This window comes from Argopecten irradians, chromosome 8, assembly GCF_041381155.1.
Source record: "Argopecten irradians isolate NY chromosome 8, Ai_NY, whole genome shotgun sequence".
Taxonomy (NCBI): domain Eukaryota; kingdom Metazoa; phylum Mollusca; class Bivalvia; order Pectinida; family Pectinidae; genus Argopecten; species Argopecten irradians.
In genome coordinates, this window is record NC_091141.1 from 4666299 (window position 1) to 4688459 (window position 22161).

General features: G+C 34.7%; 1 protein-coding gene across 2 annotated transcripts in view; it reads left to right on the plus strand.

Annotated features, from left to right (window-relative positions):
* The window catches only part of LOC138329152 (uncharacterized), a 43280-nt gene extending 21406 nt beyond the window's left edge, over window positions 1-21874 (plus strand). For both annotated transcript variants that reach the window (XR_011209417.1, XM_069275916.1), the window contains exons 3-4: window positions 14950-15084; window positions 16441-21874. Coding sequence is in view for 1 of the 2 variants with exons in the window: in XM_069275916.1 (XP_069132017.1) it covers window positions 14950-15084; window positions 16441-16505 (200 nt within the window). In the remaining variant the exon portion in view is untranslated. The remainder of the gene's footprint in view (window positions 1-14949; window positions 15085-16440) is intronic.
* Window positions 21875-22161: the final 287 nt, after the last annotated feature.

Sequence of the window (22161 nt, forward strand, 5' to 3'; positions counted from 1 at the left end):
TTTTCGCCCAGTAACGGAATATTTTACTTTAAGGGGTGTTTAGGTCCACAATTATAACTGCGATCCAAGCTATGGCGATATCCTTGTCAATTTGAAACTTAACATGACCATTTGTCACTCTTAATGATACATATACAAACACGCTTTTGTCGAATATTTTATATTCACTTCTTAACGTAAGTATTTAAGAGGATCAGGTTAACGTTGTTTACGAGCATTTTACAGAAATAATGACAAAAATCATTGTAAATGTTTATTTGGCATCCACATATTTCACTTATCAAATTCATTCATATATATGAAAACAGAATGTGTTACCGATTACTGCACATGCCACATTTTATGTCCAATTTTCTGGTACTACAAAAGGAAATATGTTGATCAGACGCCAAAAACACGCCCCTTCCCATCGGTCAAACGGTTTAAACGCTTAGGCACTTAGTGACGTCATTGAGTAGCTATGTTCTTTACTACATACGAAGAGAAATAATCACTGATTACATACCACACAAATTGCACTTATGTGTGGAATTAATTGTTAACAAATACCTTGTGTATGTATATACCATGTACAACTGAGGTGAATAATCTTTCCGGAAAATGGTTCACAATGATTTATTCTGCAAACATAGTTTGTTAATTTTATTTTCATGTAAAAGTTGTAAGAACGGGAACAAGTCGAATATTTACGTGGTCTATTCAGAGTTGTTGGTGATCTTCCTTTCTACAAAGTGTTTTATTTGTGTCTTATTTTATTTTTTATTTACACCCATCTCCATTGTCTGAATAAGTTCTATTGTACGTGAGAATATCAACAATATGTTAATTTGGTGTTGCATGGGGTAAGTGATATACATCAATATGTTATGTGGTTGAAAGTTGTGATGGAAGGTTGTTTATAAGAAAACTTCAACGCATGTTATAGTACAATAGTGAAATATACACGGACCATTATTACATTAAACCAAGGAACGTTTACACCCACGAATCAACAAAATCTAAGTTGTTTTCATATACATTAATTTAGAAATTCCTAATGAAACAATTACATTGTATTACCGCGCACTTAAGTCTATCTTGATTGTGTTTAATGCTTGATGTTATGTAAACATGTCTAAAAAGGTTACGTGCCAAAGGTTTGTAAATTATTAACTTTACATAGGCTAGTGAATGTCATATGTTCAACCTTTGTACACGTCTGTATAGTTAAAGGTATTCGTTTTACCACGGGGGTAAGTTAGGTATCGATAATTACCATCCAGGGGGCTTCTATAATGTTAGTTTTATTATATTAAATATATAACTCCATTCCGCTGATACCAGTGAGCGACTAATTGTGTTTTTTTTAAATAAGCTTTACACTTAGTCATAAACATTAGCGACCACGATTCATGTTGTACGTTTTCCATTTGACTATGCATTGAGTGGGACGACTGGTTTCTGGTTGAGATGCGTTAATGTAGTGATTTGGTGACATAGAATAATTGACAATAGTGTCTCAAACACCATTTTTATGCATAAATGTTAGCAAAACCGCCGTTACATTATATACCTGTGCATGTCGTCATATGGTAGCAAGTAGGCTGCTTTTCATAGAAGTGGATGGCTGCTTTGATATTAACAATATTCCAAGCGTCTAAAGGAGAGGGACAAAGACCTCCCAAGTGTTTTTGTAGGTGCGAATTGCTGTGCCTCATGTATTATCCATAGAGCCACGGCGTTGAAGTGTCTGAGAAAGTGGTTACATGACTCCACTGGGCCATGCCGCCGCCTCCCACGCCAGAGATAGAATTGTAATTGACATGAAGATATGTTTGTATAACCGTGTTATCTCCCACGCAATACTGAGATGTATGGAAATGTTAGTTTTTACCATGTTAAGGTTTCGTGACTTGACTACACTGGCCGAAACGAATGCTGCCCGTTCACATTGTCATTTGGATTTCTCCTATTTATGCACTTGAAAGACAAAAGTATCAAATAAAATAAAAACTTTCATTAAGGCTTCAAATTACCACATCAGTCAGGCGATACAGTAAACCTTTTTATCAAATATTGATAATATTTTAAACACTAACGGATTAACATTAGAAAAGTTCTACCGTCTGAAAAGCCATTAAAAATTGATATTGTATTAAAGCTTTACAAATATGATGGTTTGGTGTGATTGACGTACAATTCATATGTTTTACCACGATAGATGGGTTATATACAACTCTCAAATCATCAATGTATCATTACAGCTGTTGATTACATTTGAAAACTGTGCGCATTCTCGTGGTGGCCATTGACCGATCTACGTTCCTTAGTGTCGCCATCAATGCGTGTTACCATGAGTAGTATATCGTTCAAGCAATGACTGAAATTGAAATAAAAAGAACTAAAAAAGTAATATTAATCCTACAAATATTTCTTGTTAGAATGATATCAATTGATTCTTTCATGAAATGATTTTGATTATTAATCAGTGCCATTTTACGGATGAATAAATCGCAACGTATATATATTGTCGGCATATACTTGGCAAACTATTGGCCTTGTTCTGAATGTTTTTTATTTCGCTATAGTTGCGGTCATGTTCCGAACATTAATACCCACAAATGAAATGGATGAATGACGATTAAAAATAACATGTATAGCTTATCACTATTCGTTAATAAATCCACAAATGTTTCCCCGCGAATAAGTATAGAGGATAGAGCAAACTTAAACTTAAACTATACATTATCGATCACTAAAAGCAGATATTATTTTGGTAAAAACAGGTCACACGACAAAAGACCCTCTTTAAAGCTCAAACGTTTGAAATAGATTTCACATCCATCAAACATTCGTTGTAAAACCTCTATTTTACCAGTTGCCAATTACAGTTGCATTATAAATATTTAGCATGTCAAAACGCAGAATTCAATTTAGATTTTTTCATGTTTAATTTGATATCAAATCGAAATTTCACAGTAGCATTAAACTAGTACAGGGTTGTCGTGATTTCATAAATGAAAGTATAAAACTTAATTTTCTCTTATGAAATGTTTATTTTCGATTCCGATTGCGGTAGGTGTCCTATAAGCGTAAAGTATAACTATTTTCAGATCATTTGATTAAGTGCAGGTGTCACAATGCCTCAAAATAATGCGAAATCATTCTTAGAAGTTTAAAAGGGAATAAGAAATGATTCATCGTGCAGAAATGCAGAGTTTAATCCATTCTATTATACATTTACAATTCTAATCATAGTGACATCAAGATAACTATTCAAATAAGAACAACGGACTTTTTAATCTTAATTTATGATTCGCAGTTGCTTATGGTATTGACAACAAAAACAATGAATCTGGAAAAAAAATTCGTCGGTTCTCGTAAACGAGATGGAACAAAGGGAAGTAACTCTGATAGATCCGAATGCTCGCCTTCATCTTGCCTAGGAGTATTCATTAAATACTTAGACTTAACTTTTTTTTTGTTGTTATCATCTATGTCCACATTTATATTAAAGCCTTTTTGACAATCTGTTTAACTACTGCCTGAAATCGTTAGTAACCATTTCTGTTTTGATCATCCAACTTTTTTTGTTGATATCTTCTATGTCCACATTTATATTATAGCATTATAATTAATTTTCTCTTTGTTTCTGGCTTTCTGATTGGCCTATTCATTTTGTTCATTCCACGAGGGAAAAAAACCCGACAATGGCGCGGAAACCCGACGTTATCGTGACGTCACAATAGAAACATTGACGTTGCGTATTGATTTGGAAAAAATAATCCCTTGAAAAAAAATCAATGGAATCGTACGTGTAAACGTATTTCATTTGATAAAGAAGCATGGAAAATTAATTATAAGCATTGAAGTCACTAATTTTTGATTTCATCGGGTTATGAAATAAATTTTGTTAGTACACTTTTGTGAGAATCCGCTACGCGGATTCACACAGTTTGCAAACGAAATTTCTTTCATACCCCGATGAAATTAAAAAATAGTGACTTCAATGCTTAATTTGACAATCTGTTTAACTACTGCCGGAAATCGTTAGTAACCATTTCTGTTTTGATCATTCATTGGTTACGGTCACATTTAACCGATAATCAATTTGGTCGTTATTCCGGAAGAAGGCATTTCCTGCTATGGGTATCCCCGGTTCAGTGCTACATCCGGATCGAGATATTGCTGTGTCAACTAACCAATGCAAGATCGACATGGGAAATCATTGTCTTGTATCGGAAACTGACTTTAAAACATCATGAAAAGGTTTTTTTCAAACTAATTCATTCAGAATGCACTTCTGATTGGATAACCTGACTCTATGGGGATTTGGATGATACCGAATGATGTAAGAGACAGGTGTTCAGGGGTTTGTGTAGGCCTTCGGCGAATGGTTCTTTTTATGTTCAAATATCATTTTGCATTTAGTAATGAAAAAATAACACCAGCACCGTTTTTTACTCAATAACATGAAATAAAAACATGACATACCAGTTGCGCACATCATACCATGCATATGGAATTACATTTTCCCTTACCTTCCATCCATAATAAATATTAACTACATCTATAATCGTCTAAGTTATTGAGCTGATAAAGAGTATGAACAAACTCATTTGATGGTGCATTTCTATTTGTTAGTCAAAATTGTGCAGTAGCGCTGATATTGTTTATGTGATTTTATACATGTATATCCCCAGTGACAGGGGGAGGTAAAATTGTAATAAATCCCGACGTGTCCACAAGAAATATATTACATCGAAATTCACGAATGTACATTGCACGCGAAGTTAGTTCATGGTCATCCGTGTCATTAAATATATCAAAACAAAGATTACATTATTTTAAATATAACTCACACTTGTAAAGAATATAATCAATCTGCAATTTGAGATAAGATGTATCTCTAAAAGCATAGTTTTATTGAATCGATGGAGGAAAATTTAACTTCATCATTCCTTCGTTCTTGAATTCAGTGATCGAGTGATTCAGGTGATTCAGGCGTTATGACATATTATCAACTTCGGATCTCAATACTGAAGTTCGGTTGGTTTTTTTCTGACTAACATCCTCAACCTTACTGGTCGTTAAATCGCCTGGCGGTAAATATCAAACCCAAACATATATTTAAAAACAATCTCGCGAACACCATTGTAACGGGGAATGGTTGCATACAAACATAACAGTAGTTTTGCCGCCGTCCGACTTAATGGATAAAGTAGATCCTTGTGTATGAGTATGAATCTGGCAAAAACAAATTCAGAAAATACCATAATATAGTGGAAAAGATAAAAAAAATATGCGAAATATCTAATTGCTGTGGTTGATTTTAGCATAGTTTAAGCAACATCCGATGATTTCATTAACCTGTTTACTTCGAAGTGCCCCGAATTCCTACGCCGGTAAATCAGACAGGTAACTAGAAAATACTTTTCCTATCCCAATAGCAATTTCAGCTTATATGAAGACGGTATTCGTAAAATGTATAAACTGAGGATGATGCCAAATATTTGAATTTGATAGATGTGAATTAGGTCTTGAATCGTAAATAATTCTGCATGACTTAAAAGCGTAGAAAATGTCAAGGTTTCTTATTAGCATCCCCGACTATTACTGGGTAGGCCAATGGTAATTGTTCTATGATGGCGAACACACGGTTATATCGCCGTACCAACCGTGGGGATGTATTTCCCATCTAACGCCTCACATGTGGTCGATTATGCATTTCTACATATGATATATGAATACAATTAATTGCGGGTTACCCTTCCGTTTGTAGTTATTCTAATCGTCCCAAGCATTCGTTACAAGTGCGCGTTTTTGATGTCTTTTAACCGGTTCTGTACGCAATGCATTTATGAAAAATTAATAACCTGCTTTGCAGTGGGTTTCACCATCTTATACTAAAGCTTCGAGATTCCCAGCAAGCTTAATGAAGTTACATGAACTAGCCGTGTAATACAATTTCGCTTCATAACGGCTCCGACCATAAACACACAAGATCTTTGGTGTAATGTATTTTCGTTTAACTTTCAATATTCAAGAGAAATACATTTCTATTAAATACTTAAATACCAGGCTGTGTCAAGTTGTTATGACATAACAGTGTGTTTAATTCGCGCGCCGATCTGCTATTTGTGCTAACAGCTATTCGTGAGGTAAATGTTCAATTAAGGGTAATCGCATCATTATCGCTAAAATACACAATAGTCTCCGACTATTGTCCGGGCAGGTATCAGCTAAAGGATTAGCTTGTGACAACATAACAACGCATTGGGTCTTCTCCTATTTGCACTGGGATCGATAACGATTATTTTTCTGCTTATATACAATGCATAAATATGTCGTAAAGTCTTAAAGCAACAAATGTACTTACACATGCTTAACCACACAGAACACTGTTTATAAAGGCAGCTGAAGAAAAAAAGTCAGAAACGAGGAAGTTATCCAACGTAATATAATTTCCATAACCTTTTATTTTGTAAAAATCCATACAATTATATGAAAATTGGAATCTTTATTATTTGAGTGCAATCTGAATATTCCCCATTTTCATAAACTAAGATATTTTACAAAATAATTACTTTCTTTATTCAATTATTCAATTTTGCGGATTAAAGATGAAAATAGACATCAGATGCTAAAGGTAGAAAATAGAGAAGACAATATATAAATCGTCCTCTTGAATGTCTCTTACGTGGAATAATAAAAGAAATATAACTACAACCGTGAAAAAGATAGGAAAATTACAACTAATGATTAAGTACTATTACACAGAACAGGATTTTGTCTTCTGTTAGAACTGTGGAAGTATTGGTCATATAGCTGGTATTTAGAAGATGGCTTTATAATTGTATATCTGTTGAGATTCATCCAGCACTTGTATTTTACGACAGAAGATACGTTCGACTTTAGCATTCTTGAAACTTTAAACGGTAATATGCGAAACATTAAGTACAATTTGTGATGGGTTAGATAAACGTTTCTTTTGTGCACTAAACAATCCACAGTAATGTGGAGCAAGTACTATGATCACACGCACCTTCGTAAAATATAAAACATTTATCGCACTAAAGCATACAATAAATTCTAAGAAATTAAGACTTAAGGCGGTTTTAAATATGCAGTTAGAACAATAAGCGCATGTGCTTGACAGACGAAGCTATAAAGCATATCGGTTAAGTTCCGACAATGGTGATGATATAAGTCGTTACCTGCAGCCTCAGTAGCTGTCTGATGCTACAAATATTCAATGTCATTGCTATTGCAGGGAGCAGCAATGAACAATACGATATATTTTATAGTAGCCATACGTCGGCACGCATAACAACGATGCTCTTAATGAGAAGAGGCGTCTTAATCACCCCAGCAAATTAGCCACCAGGACATTTCTTAAGAGCCGGGCATATCTTTTGTATTCTCTGTAAAGGATCTGGCAATGTTTACAATGTATCCAATGACATCTTTGATTAACAGCAAAACAAGCGTCATTCTTTGATATTATCACAAATTAAATAATGAATATATTTGGATTGATGGCGTCTGTAATGATATCACAAGTCCATTAACCTTGAAATGAGTTCATTAGAACCGTTAAGCTGTCTGGGCATTGTGATGTTACCATCACCTATTTATTGTTTGATGTCAGGTTCACTGCTCTTTACAAACCGTTATAAAGATAGTAGATATTGTTTTATTAAAAAAAACTTTTAAAATTTATATTCACCTTTAGAAATTGCAAGATTCATTATTTCTCTAATATATCACCAACCATGACTTGCAAGCATGATAATTGTTCGCTGCGGAAATTAATTAAAATTATTTCTTTTTAATATTCATATCAAAAGTTTATGTAATAAAGGATCTAAACGTAAACCACGTAGGCGTCACATTAAGGAATCGAGCCTAGAACACAGAAACTACAACCTTTCCATCTTTTCGTTTTTTTACTGATCATCGTCATTTCCTTATCACTGCTTCTGTGATCACGACATGTTACCTGAATGGTGGACGTTACATTGTGATGCCTACAGCGATGGCTTTCGGACGACGCGGCCATGTTTCTGTAACTCTGTTGTCGTTGATTCCAGCGGTAATTGAGATACATAGTGAACCTTTATGGTACGATTACGCTCCCCTCAGCGTTATCAAGGAACTATAGCTACGACAAACTAACAACAAGCAGAAAGCTTAAGAAACATTAGTGTAACAAAGTTAAATGTGTATATTTAGATCTCCAGAACAAATCTTGCAATGCATTTCGGACATGATGTCGCTGTAGCCACGAGCGTCTTATTGGCTCTAATATCGAAAGTCAGCAAGATGAATGACTGGAAGAAACGGTTACTTACACACACAAGCACCAGAAAACAACTTCGACCTTTTCACAGCGTATGTCATGAATACATTTTACCGTACATAAAAGTTGAGTGTTGAACGTTCCGATCTATATGTATTGCAGTATTATAACATTGGCTTTGATTGAATTGTGTAAGTTGGCGTTAGAATTGTACCTGCTGCCCCTATTGCATGATCGTAAAAGGCGACTAAATTTAGGATCTTATCTTTTCTCTTCTTCCTAACTGACTTTATCTTTCCTAATGCCTCCCTTGCCACCGCCTCACTTTTGGCCTTGAGTTGAGCGTTCGCCCCTGTGAGGAAGGCTCTGGGTTCTGTCCCCTGGCCGAGACACACCAAAGTCTATAAAAGTGGTAGTTTCTGCTCCTGCTTAGCGTTCAGCATACAGGGAGTGGGACGACTGGTTCGCCCGTTGTCAGTATAATGTGACCGGGTGGGGTGTGTTGCTTGGTGTCTTCGGCGGCATGCTTCAGTGATATAGCACTATAAAAAGGGCAACAGTTCCACTATACAAGAAGACACAACACGAACATACCGCAGTCTCCCAGTACACTCACCTCGCACAACATACACGCAACACACCGCATACATAGGAGGCCGTCCTTACATGACCATAGCTGTTAATAGGACGTTAATAAATCAAACAAACAAACAAACAAAGTGTAAGTTCAAACCGAAATATACGCAGTCATGTCAGTTATATTAATTAACTACTTTCAATGAAAAAGAAATCTTACATTTCTGAAAAATATAAATTTCAGTTTTTAGATTTGCAGCAGGGCTTGAACTATTTCATTATGCTGATTTTTTATATACTATGTATTATAATACGTACTGGGATGTCTTGGCAAATACATATCTGTGTCTGAAAAAATTGTGTAGTTTTCTCTGTTGATCGAGCCTTCGGAAAGTTACCAGTAAAATAATGGATGTACTACTGGGTTGGTCAGGTGTAACGTAACATCAACAGCCAGGGTCACTTAAGGACGCCTTCATCAATGTTTTTACATCTTATTCCCTCCATCTCCTGGAGCATGGTCCAGCTGGGTGTTTGATTGCTTATGGTGCCAATGTCTTTGGTTTGGGCTGTTGTGGTATATTATTTTGTATCTTAGTAAATGGAAAACAAAGTACTATCACCCCCACCTGTAAATTGTTTGCATGCTACCGCAAATATGTTTCTTTGTTTCATTGATTAACGGCATATTAACAGCTAAGGTCATGCAAGGACGACATCCTACGTATGCGGTGTGTAGCTTGTATGCATTGCACATCGGGTATTTTGGGAGACTGTGGTACATGTATATTCGTGCTTTCGTGTATAGTGGAAATATTGCCTTTTTTATAGAGCTATATCACTGAAGCATGTTGCCAAAGACACCAAGAAGCTCATCCTACCCGGTCACAGTATACTGACCGCGGGCGAACCAGTCGCACTACTCCCTGTATGCTGAACATGCAGCAGGATAAGAAACTACCACTTTTATAGACTTTGTTGTGCCTCTGCCAGGGGACAGAACCCACCTCACAGGGGCGATCACTTAACGACACTAACAAAGCTGACACATACTGACAACGGCAAACAGCAAACTAATTTTTCCCACATTCCTTTTCTTTATGTGGAGCGCTAATCAGGAGTAAAAAAAAACTTTTAAAAATTTAAAGACTATGTGTGTCATAGCCTCACAAGCGCTAGTGCTCATTGACTCTTGTTAATGTAGGCAGTATTCTACTGTGAGGAATCATTATAAAATACCAACCTTTAGTAAAAAAAAAAAAATGAAAAGAATGATTAATGTCTGCATAGAAAATTAGGTAATTTTATTATGTCATTTATTTTTCCCTGCATGCCAATTATGTGATGACGTATTTCTAGACCCGATAGGTGTTTTGTCATAGTCAGTATTGTGTGTTTAATGTCAGAAAGTTCTTAGGACTCTAATGTCATAATCTGGCCAGAAATCGCTAATTTCCTGTAGATATACATAAAGAGAACAGAGAGCAAAATGATCATAAAGCTTGATTTTGAGACCGTCTGACATTTTAAAGACCCTAATGTTCTCATTACATTGGTATAGGAAAGTGTGGGGGTGTCCTTTGTATATTCCTGATGGTATTCCTTATCAAACTAAATGTGCTATGTAGAAACCACTGGACACAATTCGCCAGAAAATGTTATTACTGAGCTCCGTGATCAGAGATCCATTAGTCATAAATTAAATGAAGGCCAGTGTCTACCTCCTCATACCGGGAGAGGTTCCGATATCAGGCAGGATTATTCCTGCTCCGAATGGGACACGGTACACAACAATAGACGATAATGCTACTACACCTGGTGCCGTCTCATTCTACAGAGAATGATGAATTAATGACCACTTTTCATACAACATGACCAAAATCATCTTATTACTTCGTTAATTGAGAAGCGCTAACCAAAACGGTTTAAATTAGTATTTTGCAGCAGCTTATCTAATTAATCGGGATAATGCTTCACAATAGTTGCTAAATGATTCGTTTAAAATAAAAATATATATATATTTATTATATTTCATTATGGCCCCCTTTATCTTCACACATCACGGACAATTACCTTTAATTGTCAATTTCGTAAAATGTAATACATCCATGGACGCCATAACGCATATATAGATTCGTTCAGTACTTCAGTACTCAAATCGTTTAAAAGCAAGTGAAATTCCACGGAATAAGTCATATATAAATTTCAAACAGTTTCACATCAATGGAAGTTGTATTACCGTTCTACATGAAAATATTCGCCATAACATATATTTAATATGAGCTCCAGATATTGATATGATAAGTCCTTAGTTTAATGATAATCCATTATAATACAACTTGTGACGGTCGTTAAGAATTTGGTTTGTAATTAAAAATATCATACCTCAGAGACTTTCATTCATGTCTATATAACTTTATTTTAAAATCGAAATGTTGTAAACAGATAGTTTTCATTAACATTTTTTGATATAAGTCCTAACGACAGCCTGGGCCACTTAAGGACGTTTCATATTTATGAGGTGGAGAAAAATACCAATAGTCATGAAAACTATCTTCCCCACGAACGATAGGTGGGCAACTTGTGGTAAAATGTGGCGACACCTTTACTGTTTGGCCACCGCAGCCCCAAAATCAACATCAACCTTTATTGGCTTGTTTTGAAAACACTAGTGATCGGTTAGAGCGTTTTGCTGGTACATGCCCTATACAAAAGCATTAGTAATACCATTGTCAGTATAATACCTGTTTAGATAAAATGGTCATTGAATCTGGTGATTTATATTTCCCTCTGTATCAGGCACACGGTTATCTGGGAACCATCTAGAATTTACATCCCGGAGGCGGAAGAGACACATATCACACAGTGTTTTAGTTATATGTGTCTCTACTTTGCGCCTTATCACAGACACTCAGTTATCTGTTTGGATTCTTTATATAGCTTTACAGGGTTTACATCGCCCAATATCGGAATATCACCCTGTGTCAGAAACATAACCTACAGGTCTATGACTTTCCTAGAATATTCTATTTACAGACAACACAGTCTAGTATTTCACAGCGATGATCATTCTAATCTGATTGAGTCGGGTAGCGGGATCACCATCCTCAATAAATTAGATGCTTTAATGTCGTTTATTAATGAAATGACAAACAATGTAACACTCCCGCGGTCCCGTTTACTTAAATGTATCGTGGTAACTTGCAATGCGCGTGTGTCTACGTGACACTGGTGTTGCAATAACGTCACAATAGGTGTGAAGTCACGATACCGCAATGAACAATTTCTAGCATAAATATAGACTTATAAATCATAAAAAAATTGTTTTAAAGTGTTTTGCTGTCAATACATTAAAATCAATTCGATTTGTTTGTAACTTTACCAGATACCGACCGCATTGAGGTACTTTTAGGAGCTAAATGAATGAACCTCAACACGAAATATTGTATTCATTTCATTCCTATCATATTTTATTATATTCACAATATGTTTCAAAATAATAAAAGATTTGAAGAAAAATTATTTATGATATATTCTGTGCTGTTTTGGTATAAGTATAACTTAACATGGCCCTGCAGGTAGAGCGTTAGAATTGTACATACTGCCCCTATTGCATGATCGGAAAAGGCGACTAAATTAAGGATATTTTTTTTTTCTTTTTCCTAACCGACATAATTCTTTCTAATGCTCCCTTGACGCCGCCTCACTTTTGGTCTTCAGTTGAGCGCTTGCCCCTGTGAGGTAGGCTCTGGGTTCTGTCCCCTGGCCGAGACGCACCTAAGTCTATAAAAGTGGTAGTTTCTGCTCCTGCCTAGCGCTCAGCAGACATAGAGTAGGACGACTGGTTCGCCCGTAGTCAGTATAATGTGACCGGGTTGGGTGTGTTGCTTGGTGTCTTCGATAGCATGCTTTAGCGATATAGCACTATAAAATGGGTTAGAGTCCCATAATACAAGAAGACAAAACAAGAACATACCGCAGTCTCCCAAAAACACGCCGCTTGCACCTCATACACACTACATACCGCATACAAGGGAGGTCGTCCTTACATGACCCGAACTGTTCATAGGACGTTAATTACACAAACAAAAAGCAACAGAAAACGAGAAAAACTAAAACACTTTTTGCAGTTAACTTCGATCAATACTTTAATATTTATCTGCCCAAGATACGTAATTGAGTTTCGACCATGTACTCGGTAACTAAGTTCGTTAGTTAATATACAAAGGTTCCGTAATGATATTGACTTTACCAATATTCAGTAGTGGATAAACAGAATCAGCAGAAATATTTAACCTCAATAAAACTAAGTTCGTTGTTGAAAAGTTTACATAAAACATTAGCTGGTGACCTTTGATATTTTTATTTGGAGCTTCAGGGTTGTGACATTTAGCTTGTAGTATTCAAGGCGTCGACATTTAATTGTCCTGTATTTGATTTATTGAAGTTGCCTAATAATGGTCAATATTAAAGGGCGGAAATTAACTGCGAAAATCACCAAGTTATCCACGCATATGTAACATTTCGTAGGAGGAATTAACGTTATAGATCGCTTGTGGAAAGTAAAGTTCATATCATAATACCATTAGCATGGTTACGGAAAGGCGGTTTTAGTTAGGGAACATGTCACGGTTGTTTTATAATTATATGAGCCATGTTTTAGTTAATTCTTGAGGTCACAGAGGAATATTTATAAACATATGGGCAACGAATGACAGGCGATTACCAATGCGTAGTACTCACTGGAACCGAAGGCTCATATGACCTGTTGCTGATGTGGTCGAGATTGCATCGGTCATCCGCGATGTGTTGTCCAACATTCAAACAGCAGAGATGAATGAAGGCTCTTTCAAAATACATGTACTTATACCTACATTTTGAGACCCCTTTATTTATCAATAATTTTGCCTATAGCATCACATACAAGTCTACGGAAAAACAGCTAAACACCAATGGTATACTTTAAAAGTATCGATACCTTGCGTATCTTTCGTTTCCTGGCTGACATGCATTTGTTTCTTCTTCAGAATCAAGTTTTGACCATTGTTTTTTACATGGACGTTTGTATGTCTACCTTTTCAAAACGTGAATAACAAGTACATGTAGTACTGGCATCGTTAGAAATAGCTACTATTCATGGAGACTATATTCATCACACATCCCCCGCGGTGATTTGTTACAAAACCAAACCAGCCTTTCATCTTGATATCAAAGAGTAACCAAGTTAACCTTTGGAACCCTGTTAGTGTATTCGATGAAACGTTGAATGAGATTGCTTACGTCGTTGCAAAACACAAACTAATTTGATCCTTATTAACAAATTATCATAGAAAGAAATACCACCATATCGCTATTTGATACGAGTTGTATTCTGTTCTATATTTACATTTTACATTGGGAATTGTATTCGTAGTAGCGGGGCCATTTCAAAGCTGTTGTGATCATTTGTTTTATTTATTATTATGACAATTACGATCTCAATGAAGAATAAAGAGTGTTTGAATAGCTCTAAATCATTACAAGCATTGTTAGTTTTTATACTCTAAAGTTGGTTGAATAACAGTTATTAAAAGTACAGCATGATTGGAAGTTAATAAGACATGGTTTCTTTGGTATTGTCGTCAGTCCGTTAGAAAATGTAACTAGTACTACGAGCACTCCACCTTTGTTATTTTGAATTCGAATCCTACGCATGTCACTGCTATATCGGTAATTCTCTGGTTTCCTGACATCTATCCACCTTCTAGACTTGCCACGTCCTTTAATGTTAATAGGATACTGACTTTCTTACTAAACATAGCCTACCCACCTTTATCGTATCTCCCTGAAACAAGTTCATTTTATAATGTTTGGTATCAGAACGTTCTGATGGTGTATTATCTCCGCTGGTAGACTCTCCTCGGTACTTTGTATACCGTTGATACCATCTGATGTCTTCACATAATGATAAGTTGTATCTATTGACAAGGTCCGACGGTACCGTGATTATCAGGTGGTCGGCTCTATTGATACAATATGTTTTCTTTTCTAATCGACATCTAATAATTTGCATTCATATTGACATATCCTCTAATACCGCTTTCTGTTGACAGGCTCCCCTGATATGCGGTGGAATAAGCGAAATGGATTTTACGGAACATTTATGGATTCTGTTAGCAGACACGCGTCGTCTTATGAAAGTAAAGAAGCATTTTTTGAACGACTGTTTGATTTGTTTGACATTAATGGTAAGTAACATTGCGTCGTAAGAAATGTATGTTAATGTATCTATTAACCCTGTTGCAGTGTGAGATGAAGATTTATTTACCCGAAAGAGTAAATAGTTTTTTTAACTATAACTTTTTCCCGAGAAAATTAATATATCTCATCTTGAAAATGGTAGATACAGAAGGAAAAGTTTCCGATTGCCGTTAAGTACAGCAACGCCGACTCTGTTAGTCTTACATAGTTGTTAAACACATTTCTTTCTATAATGAGGTATATTTAGAACAATGTAATTAGGTAAAAGTCGGGACTACACATCACGTCCAACTCCCAACTATTATATCTTATATTTGTTAAACGAACAAACAAGTTTCCGTTCATTAATTAGCGAAACATGTACCCAGCGACTTAGGCCATTGTACAGACTGGCGTACGGCACACTTATTTGTTTTCCAGATCAAGGTTTTATGTACAATTGTTAGGTTGTTATACCTCATGCATACGATGTGTAGTAACGTATCTACCTACAAACATGATGAAACAGCGACACACATGAAAACAGATTTTACAGACCTAGGCTGGTAGTTGCTGCTGGTTGTTATTATTCCCGTGAAAATTATTATCAATTAAGTTGAATCAAATTATATTGTCAGTAATGTAAATATTGGAGCTGCGGTTAAAACCTAATTTAGTAGAAAGGTATAACGATTCTATTTTATATAACGGGGACATTATGATCTAATATATCATTTCGTATTCGAAATTTAACTTGTCCTTACTGTTAGTTACAATATCAATTCTAAAGATCGGATTTTATAACCTGCTTTTATAATTGATAACAGAGCTTATTAATCATTCGCCAATTGTATTAATAAAATATCAAAATATAAAAAAAATAGGAAAGAAATCATGACAAAAGTGTTCAAATCAGTTTCTCCTAGCCAAATAGGATTTTTAACAAAATAAAGGCTAAATAATATTTTAAAAATCGATTTTTCAATTTTAAAATCAATGTTTTAGTATAATATGTAGCTAAAGTGCAAAATACCATATCTATCCTTATAAAATTTATATCTTTAGTAGAAATTTCCTATAAAAATAATGATGAAAAGGACGCATTACCTATATTACCACTGGTTGTAATATAGCAAGACAAATACAATTTATATGGTATTGTAGGTATCTCACTACGAAGGATCACAAGACCGGAATGGGTATAACAGAAATCGTTCTTGTAAGATATTGATTATGCTTATTGCATTAGATGTTTGTGAGACTCGGGTCACGTGGTTATTTATTATCTCCGTATGAAATGCAGCAAAAGATCAAAGTCGTTATCTCATTAAAATTAATGCATATTTGCAATTTCATTTTTTCAGAAAATGGATGCATCGACAGATTGGAATTTGAAGTAATTTTGGATATTTTAGTTATATTTCAATAACACATGGTTACAAGAAGGAAAACAATCTTAATTTAAAAATGTTCACCTCCCAGGAAACAGAAACCTTTGACCTCCAAGCTTGCATCCGTTTACTGTACTTAAGGAGATGCACGTACCGAGATCAGTGACGTCCCTGCAAAATTGTACTACTTCCCGATAGGCTGTACGCACGGGGAAGGCACTGGCGATGCTATTCCTGATTCTGCGTACCTGGAATGGATACCGACACCATACAGTGTTCCATCGGGAAATAATTTTGACACATACATGGTAACCAAAACCCAAACTAGAAAGGCTGAAAAAGATCTGGCTACTTGAGAGTCATAATGGATATTCGGTTCCTATGTGTTTAGATGTGTTACCTATATCTAAATCGAACAGTACACGGTCTGAATGTTCAGAAGAAAACAAATGATTGTGATAAAACGGGATGGGTAATCGACGATTCCTTGGGAAAACGCATCGTTATAGGTGCATAAGAAAGCAGTATCAGTGCTAAAGGAAGCACATACTGTAGAGTACGTGGCTGAATGAGACATGTCGTCGGGTGTGTTCAGATGAGTGATGTGTATGTGCTCTGAATTTACACATTTATCATCTCTAGTAATCTTTATCAAACAATTGTTTACGTCTTTCTTCTCTTTATTATATGTTTAGCTGAAGACAACTACATCATTAGAAACATGTTTCATTGCTAAAAAAATTACCTCATACGTTAACCTCTTACTCTAATTCGATTAAACAATATTTTATTTATTTTATCGGTATGTATTTTTATTTTTCTTGATTCAATTTTACCTCATAATTCCCGCGTGATGATACATTCTGACCATAAGAATAAAAATCAAAGTATTTTTACCCACCCCAATCAGGATGTTGTCCCCTAAAATCAAGTATTCTACCATTTTGTCATCTCTTTCCTAGTAGCTTATTGATCAGAAATGCACGTCTCAATTATAAGTTTCACTTTTGACTAGTTGATACAATATTATTAGTTAAACAGTTGGTAGGGACCTTATACGGAAATAATATTTGGCCTAAAAGACACTTGTATCGGAAGAGGCGAAATCCTTATAAAAAATTCTTTTAAACCATTTACTTGACCATACAAGGTCACTAACAAAATGCGCAACGTAAATATCCCGTCGTAGGCACTTTTAAAATAAAAATAAAAAATATATTGCAAAATTATCATCCAAATGTACTAAGATATTTTACCGTATCAAATAACTCGAATATGCTGCCACTGTCCATTTCTGTTACATAATTTTAAATAATCCTTGAATACGTTGTTACTGCTTTTGAAAGTGTCATAAGCATAAATACCTAGGAGTTGTTTTCTCAAAGTGCATCTTCGCGAAACGTTTCTAGGCGCCATCTTGTTGTGAATGATGTAAACAGCAAAGAACGATAACTCTACAATATACGAGATTCTGCTAACCTCTTCCGGGATCGTTTTTAGTCAAAAAGTATACAGGAAGACAAGATACAAGAATACAATTTGCCTTAAGCGGAATAAAATAACATAATACTATCTTACAATTTGTATCACTTCCTTTGAATTTCCAAGTTATTCAACAGGGTTTTATAGCTCTCGTATTTCAGTTAAAGCCAAAATTTACAAATCTACGGTATAATATATTGCCATTGAGTGTAATGTTTTTACTCTCGCTAGAATTAAAGTACACAGTTTGTCTTAGGTTAACATCTTTCAGTGGATAACGATTTACCGGAAGTTCTGTCAGCGTGCTCTGTACATACTTTAAGCATATCTTAATCGAACTGATAAGGTTGATTCACACTGTCGATAAATCCATATAATTTCATTATCAGTCTAGTTTTTGTTTCCAAATATCGAGTCCTTTTCACTTTTCTCTTTTTTTCAATCTTTATCAGTGTGTGTTTGAAGTCCTAGGTATGCTTGGTATATCACAATGTTGCGAGCCTTCGACATTTGCTCAATCTCTGCGAGGTATTTGTTTTACCATGTGTGCTTTTACTATCTGGGGTGAAGAGGGGACATTTATTTTTATTGTTTATCTATCCTTTCTGGCATGCTATTCCTATATGATGTCACGTCCATTTTTGAAGAATGATTTACGTCACATTAAGGGATAGGAGTTAAAGTTTAAGGTAATAGAAAACGTACAGAGACAATATCTTGATACTTGAAACATATAATTAAGTATGGTTTGACAGCCTTTCTTACCAAGCACGTCGTGGTAAGTTCTTATCATTGTTGTTTCCTGTTTAGAAGATAAAACATAATATTGGTAAAAGAATCTTCAAAACAACAGAAACTTGTATTAAAGATGAAACATATTATTTCATTTGAAGTTAATGTTGCGGCGATGAAAATAAAATATTCGTTTCCCCGGTCTGCTCTTTTGATCTATCTATCTTCAATGCCAATAGGGATATAAGGCTGCTATTTCATTTGACAGTTACACATATGAAATATATATATTGATATACCGTTGATGAGAGTGTAAATATATACGAGGAATATATAACTAAATGTCTATGTAGTGGACACTATAACAAGGTCACTGTCCGAAAGTTCGTGGCTATACCAGCAAGGTGGCGCTTCCGCAGCTGTATTGGTAGACAATGAACATATTCGTATTCTTAATGTGATGGTGCGAATGACACATGCATTTCTCTTATAAGAAATTACTTTTTATCTGATAATATTACTAATATTTTAAACCAATCTTATTGATGCTAAAAATTGCAAAGAGATAAATAAGTTAATTTTTGCGCAATTCATTTTAATAGTGCAATATTTTATATTTGGAGTTTCGCCAATGTACGATACATCATCAATTGCATTTACTGAGAATTGACAAAATGGCATTGTACATATCGTCATTCGATGGCATTTTTGCAGTTAAATAACACGGCAGTCTTTCTGAAACAGTTATCATTGTTCTTGCTTTTGTTATGTTTTTCGCTGAATTTATTGTTGATAGAGACGACTTTGTTATCCTTTCCTTGCTCTTGCGACTAAACATTTACAGAAATAGGGTTCGTCATTGCCAAAATGTCTTGCTACTTGCATCAATGATATTGTTACCTTGTTGTTATGGAGAAGGCAATGATAATGTTAAGGTAATATTTTGTTAATTTTATTATTAAATTATTCGGTATATGGCGTAAGTCGATACACTTATATCTTTCTTCCTTCAATGTTACACTTGACAATTGTCATGTTAATTATTCAAAATCTGTCAAACATTTAAATTTCGATACTTTTTACATCACGATACACGTAGGAATCACTTTTGACGATAAATAGTCTATATAAATCTATCTGTTTACCACGTATCACATGCTCCATTATTTTGTTTACAAAGGAACAACTAATTTTCAGATATTATCTTATCTAGTAAAGAATATCATAGCGGAAGTAAGTAAGTACATGCCATCACCACCACATGCATTAGCAGTAATGAATGTATTATGTCGACCTGCAGAGTATTTTCAAGAAAAGGCATATATAAAAATTGTCTAATGTCCTCGCCCTTTAAAAAGAGTCAACGCCCTCTACCGGCACTAGAAATAACCATTTATGTCATTGCAAAATATTCATCTGTGGCCAATCTTCACGCATACCTGTGGCGTCCGTTTGTAAGTAGTTATAGAACTTTCTCGCTTTGTCTGACGAAAGGGTGATACGAATGTCATAGCCGATTAATATTTAACCGACACTGACAAATACATGATCGTGTATGCATAGTACATTTCATCCTTCGACATGTTTCTGTCAACCACTATAAATTAAACATTTTCGTGGTTAAGATTGGCTAGGTATCAACTTTCTGAAGAAAGGTATTCCTATCAATTAAGGTAAAAATATTATTTTAATTCTAAATATTCAAAAGATTAAAAATCTCAACGAGATTAAAACTTATAGATCTTGTAATGCTTGAGAAGGATAAAAGCGAGATTAAAAAGTGTTTTCTTAATGGTACAGTGTAAAGTGGGATACCTTGCTTTGAAAGTGAGATTTCAACAATGTTAACGCGAACGATGCGATTATTTGTTATATAAAAAAGTTGACAGTAATCATAGATTAAAAAGAACATTCCAGGTAGTCACATGTATATTTGTAATCTTAGTATGTTTATATTTCATCAATGGAAATAGCTTTTCTTCAAATCTGAATGCAGAAACAAGGAAATATTTAACTTTTAAACAAACTACAAAGGGATGGAATATCAATAATTATATATATTAATGTAATTGGTTGATCAGTTGAAAGTCTTTTGCAATTGGTGACATATTTATTTATTTAAACTTTTTTGCAATAAAATGGGGAAAGGCTATAAGACGATATTGAGTTGTGAGTATTGAAGGTCAGAGTCCAAACAGACATATCATAATTTGTAGATTGCATACGAAAGGTAAATTGGTGAAGAATGCCTGTTATCAGAGCAGAAATACTGTAATATCGTACATGATAGCATGATGAGTAGAGTTCAATCAACTGTTTATGAATTTGTAAGGAATACACAGCATATGATACTTAATCCCTCACAACTAATGAATGAGGTAATGTGTCTGCTCTGTTTATACATTATAACTTTTTTTTCTGCTTATACACTTGATGACTTAATTTCTACTGTAAAGCTGTTATGTAATTTTACGAATTGTATAGCGTAATCAGATTCAGGCTATGATTTCCACATCAGTGAGGTTATCTTTATAGTTCAAAACAACATCAGGAACATTTCACTTAACTTCGTTCAGATCACTGTCAGGTAATGCCAACAAATTTACTAAATGATATATTTATTTGATCAAATAAGTGATGATGGCTTTCTTAGCTAGTTAAAAATATTTCTATGGCTATGTTTTATATTTATCCAGCAATCATAAACGATATCGGTTGTGTATATATTAATCTTTACGAATTATTGCAATGACCACAACTTGATTACTCTAAAACAGTCGTAAGGCAATATTGTACGATATTCTATTATTAGTTATCTTTCTAAATTCCAATTTTGGACGAATTACAACATATTGCTAATTCTACAAATCTAAATGCAGATCACTGTATCGTTTGCCAAAAAGAGAAACAATATTCTCTGAGCATTGCATTTAATAGAAAGAACTTCAGTCAAGTTTCTTCATGATCAGCGTACCTCATCCGCTACTTTGATCTAGTTGTATGTACTTATGTCGTTTTAAACTTATTCTTCCGCTACGTTTTCAGCTGTGATTGTTCAGTACGACTGCTTATAAAGTTATATATTCTTACTTCCACTATATATAGCAGTTGAAGCCTACTCTCTGTGTGACCTGCTCTGTAAGGGGAAATGACACAAAGTTTATTATCAGATAAATAACTATTTTGATGCTTATTTGTGTTTGTGTTGTTTGTTTCCTATTGTTAACATCACAGTGTGCTATATATAGAACAAGATAATTTCATATAAACTCTCTTGAATAAAGCATGGGTCATCCTAATAGATGGACAAAAAGGTTAATCCGATAACACCGAGATTTGTCACGATGACACCTAGGTTTGTCAAGATAAAACAAATTCGCCCTCTTAATACTGCTCCAACAATTGACAATGTGGTTACACGTCCTAGTGATAAAAACATTATACAATGATTGAAATGTTCATGTTAGGTTTTTGATTTAA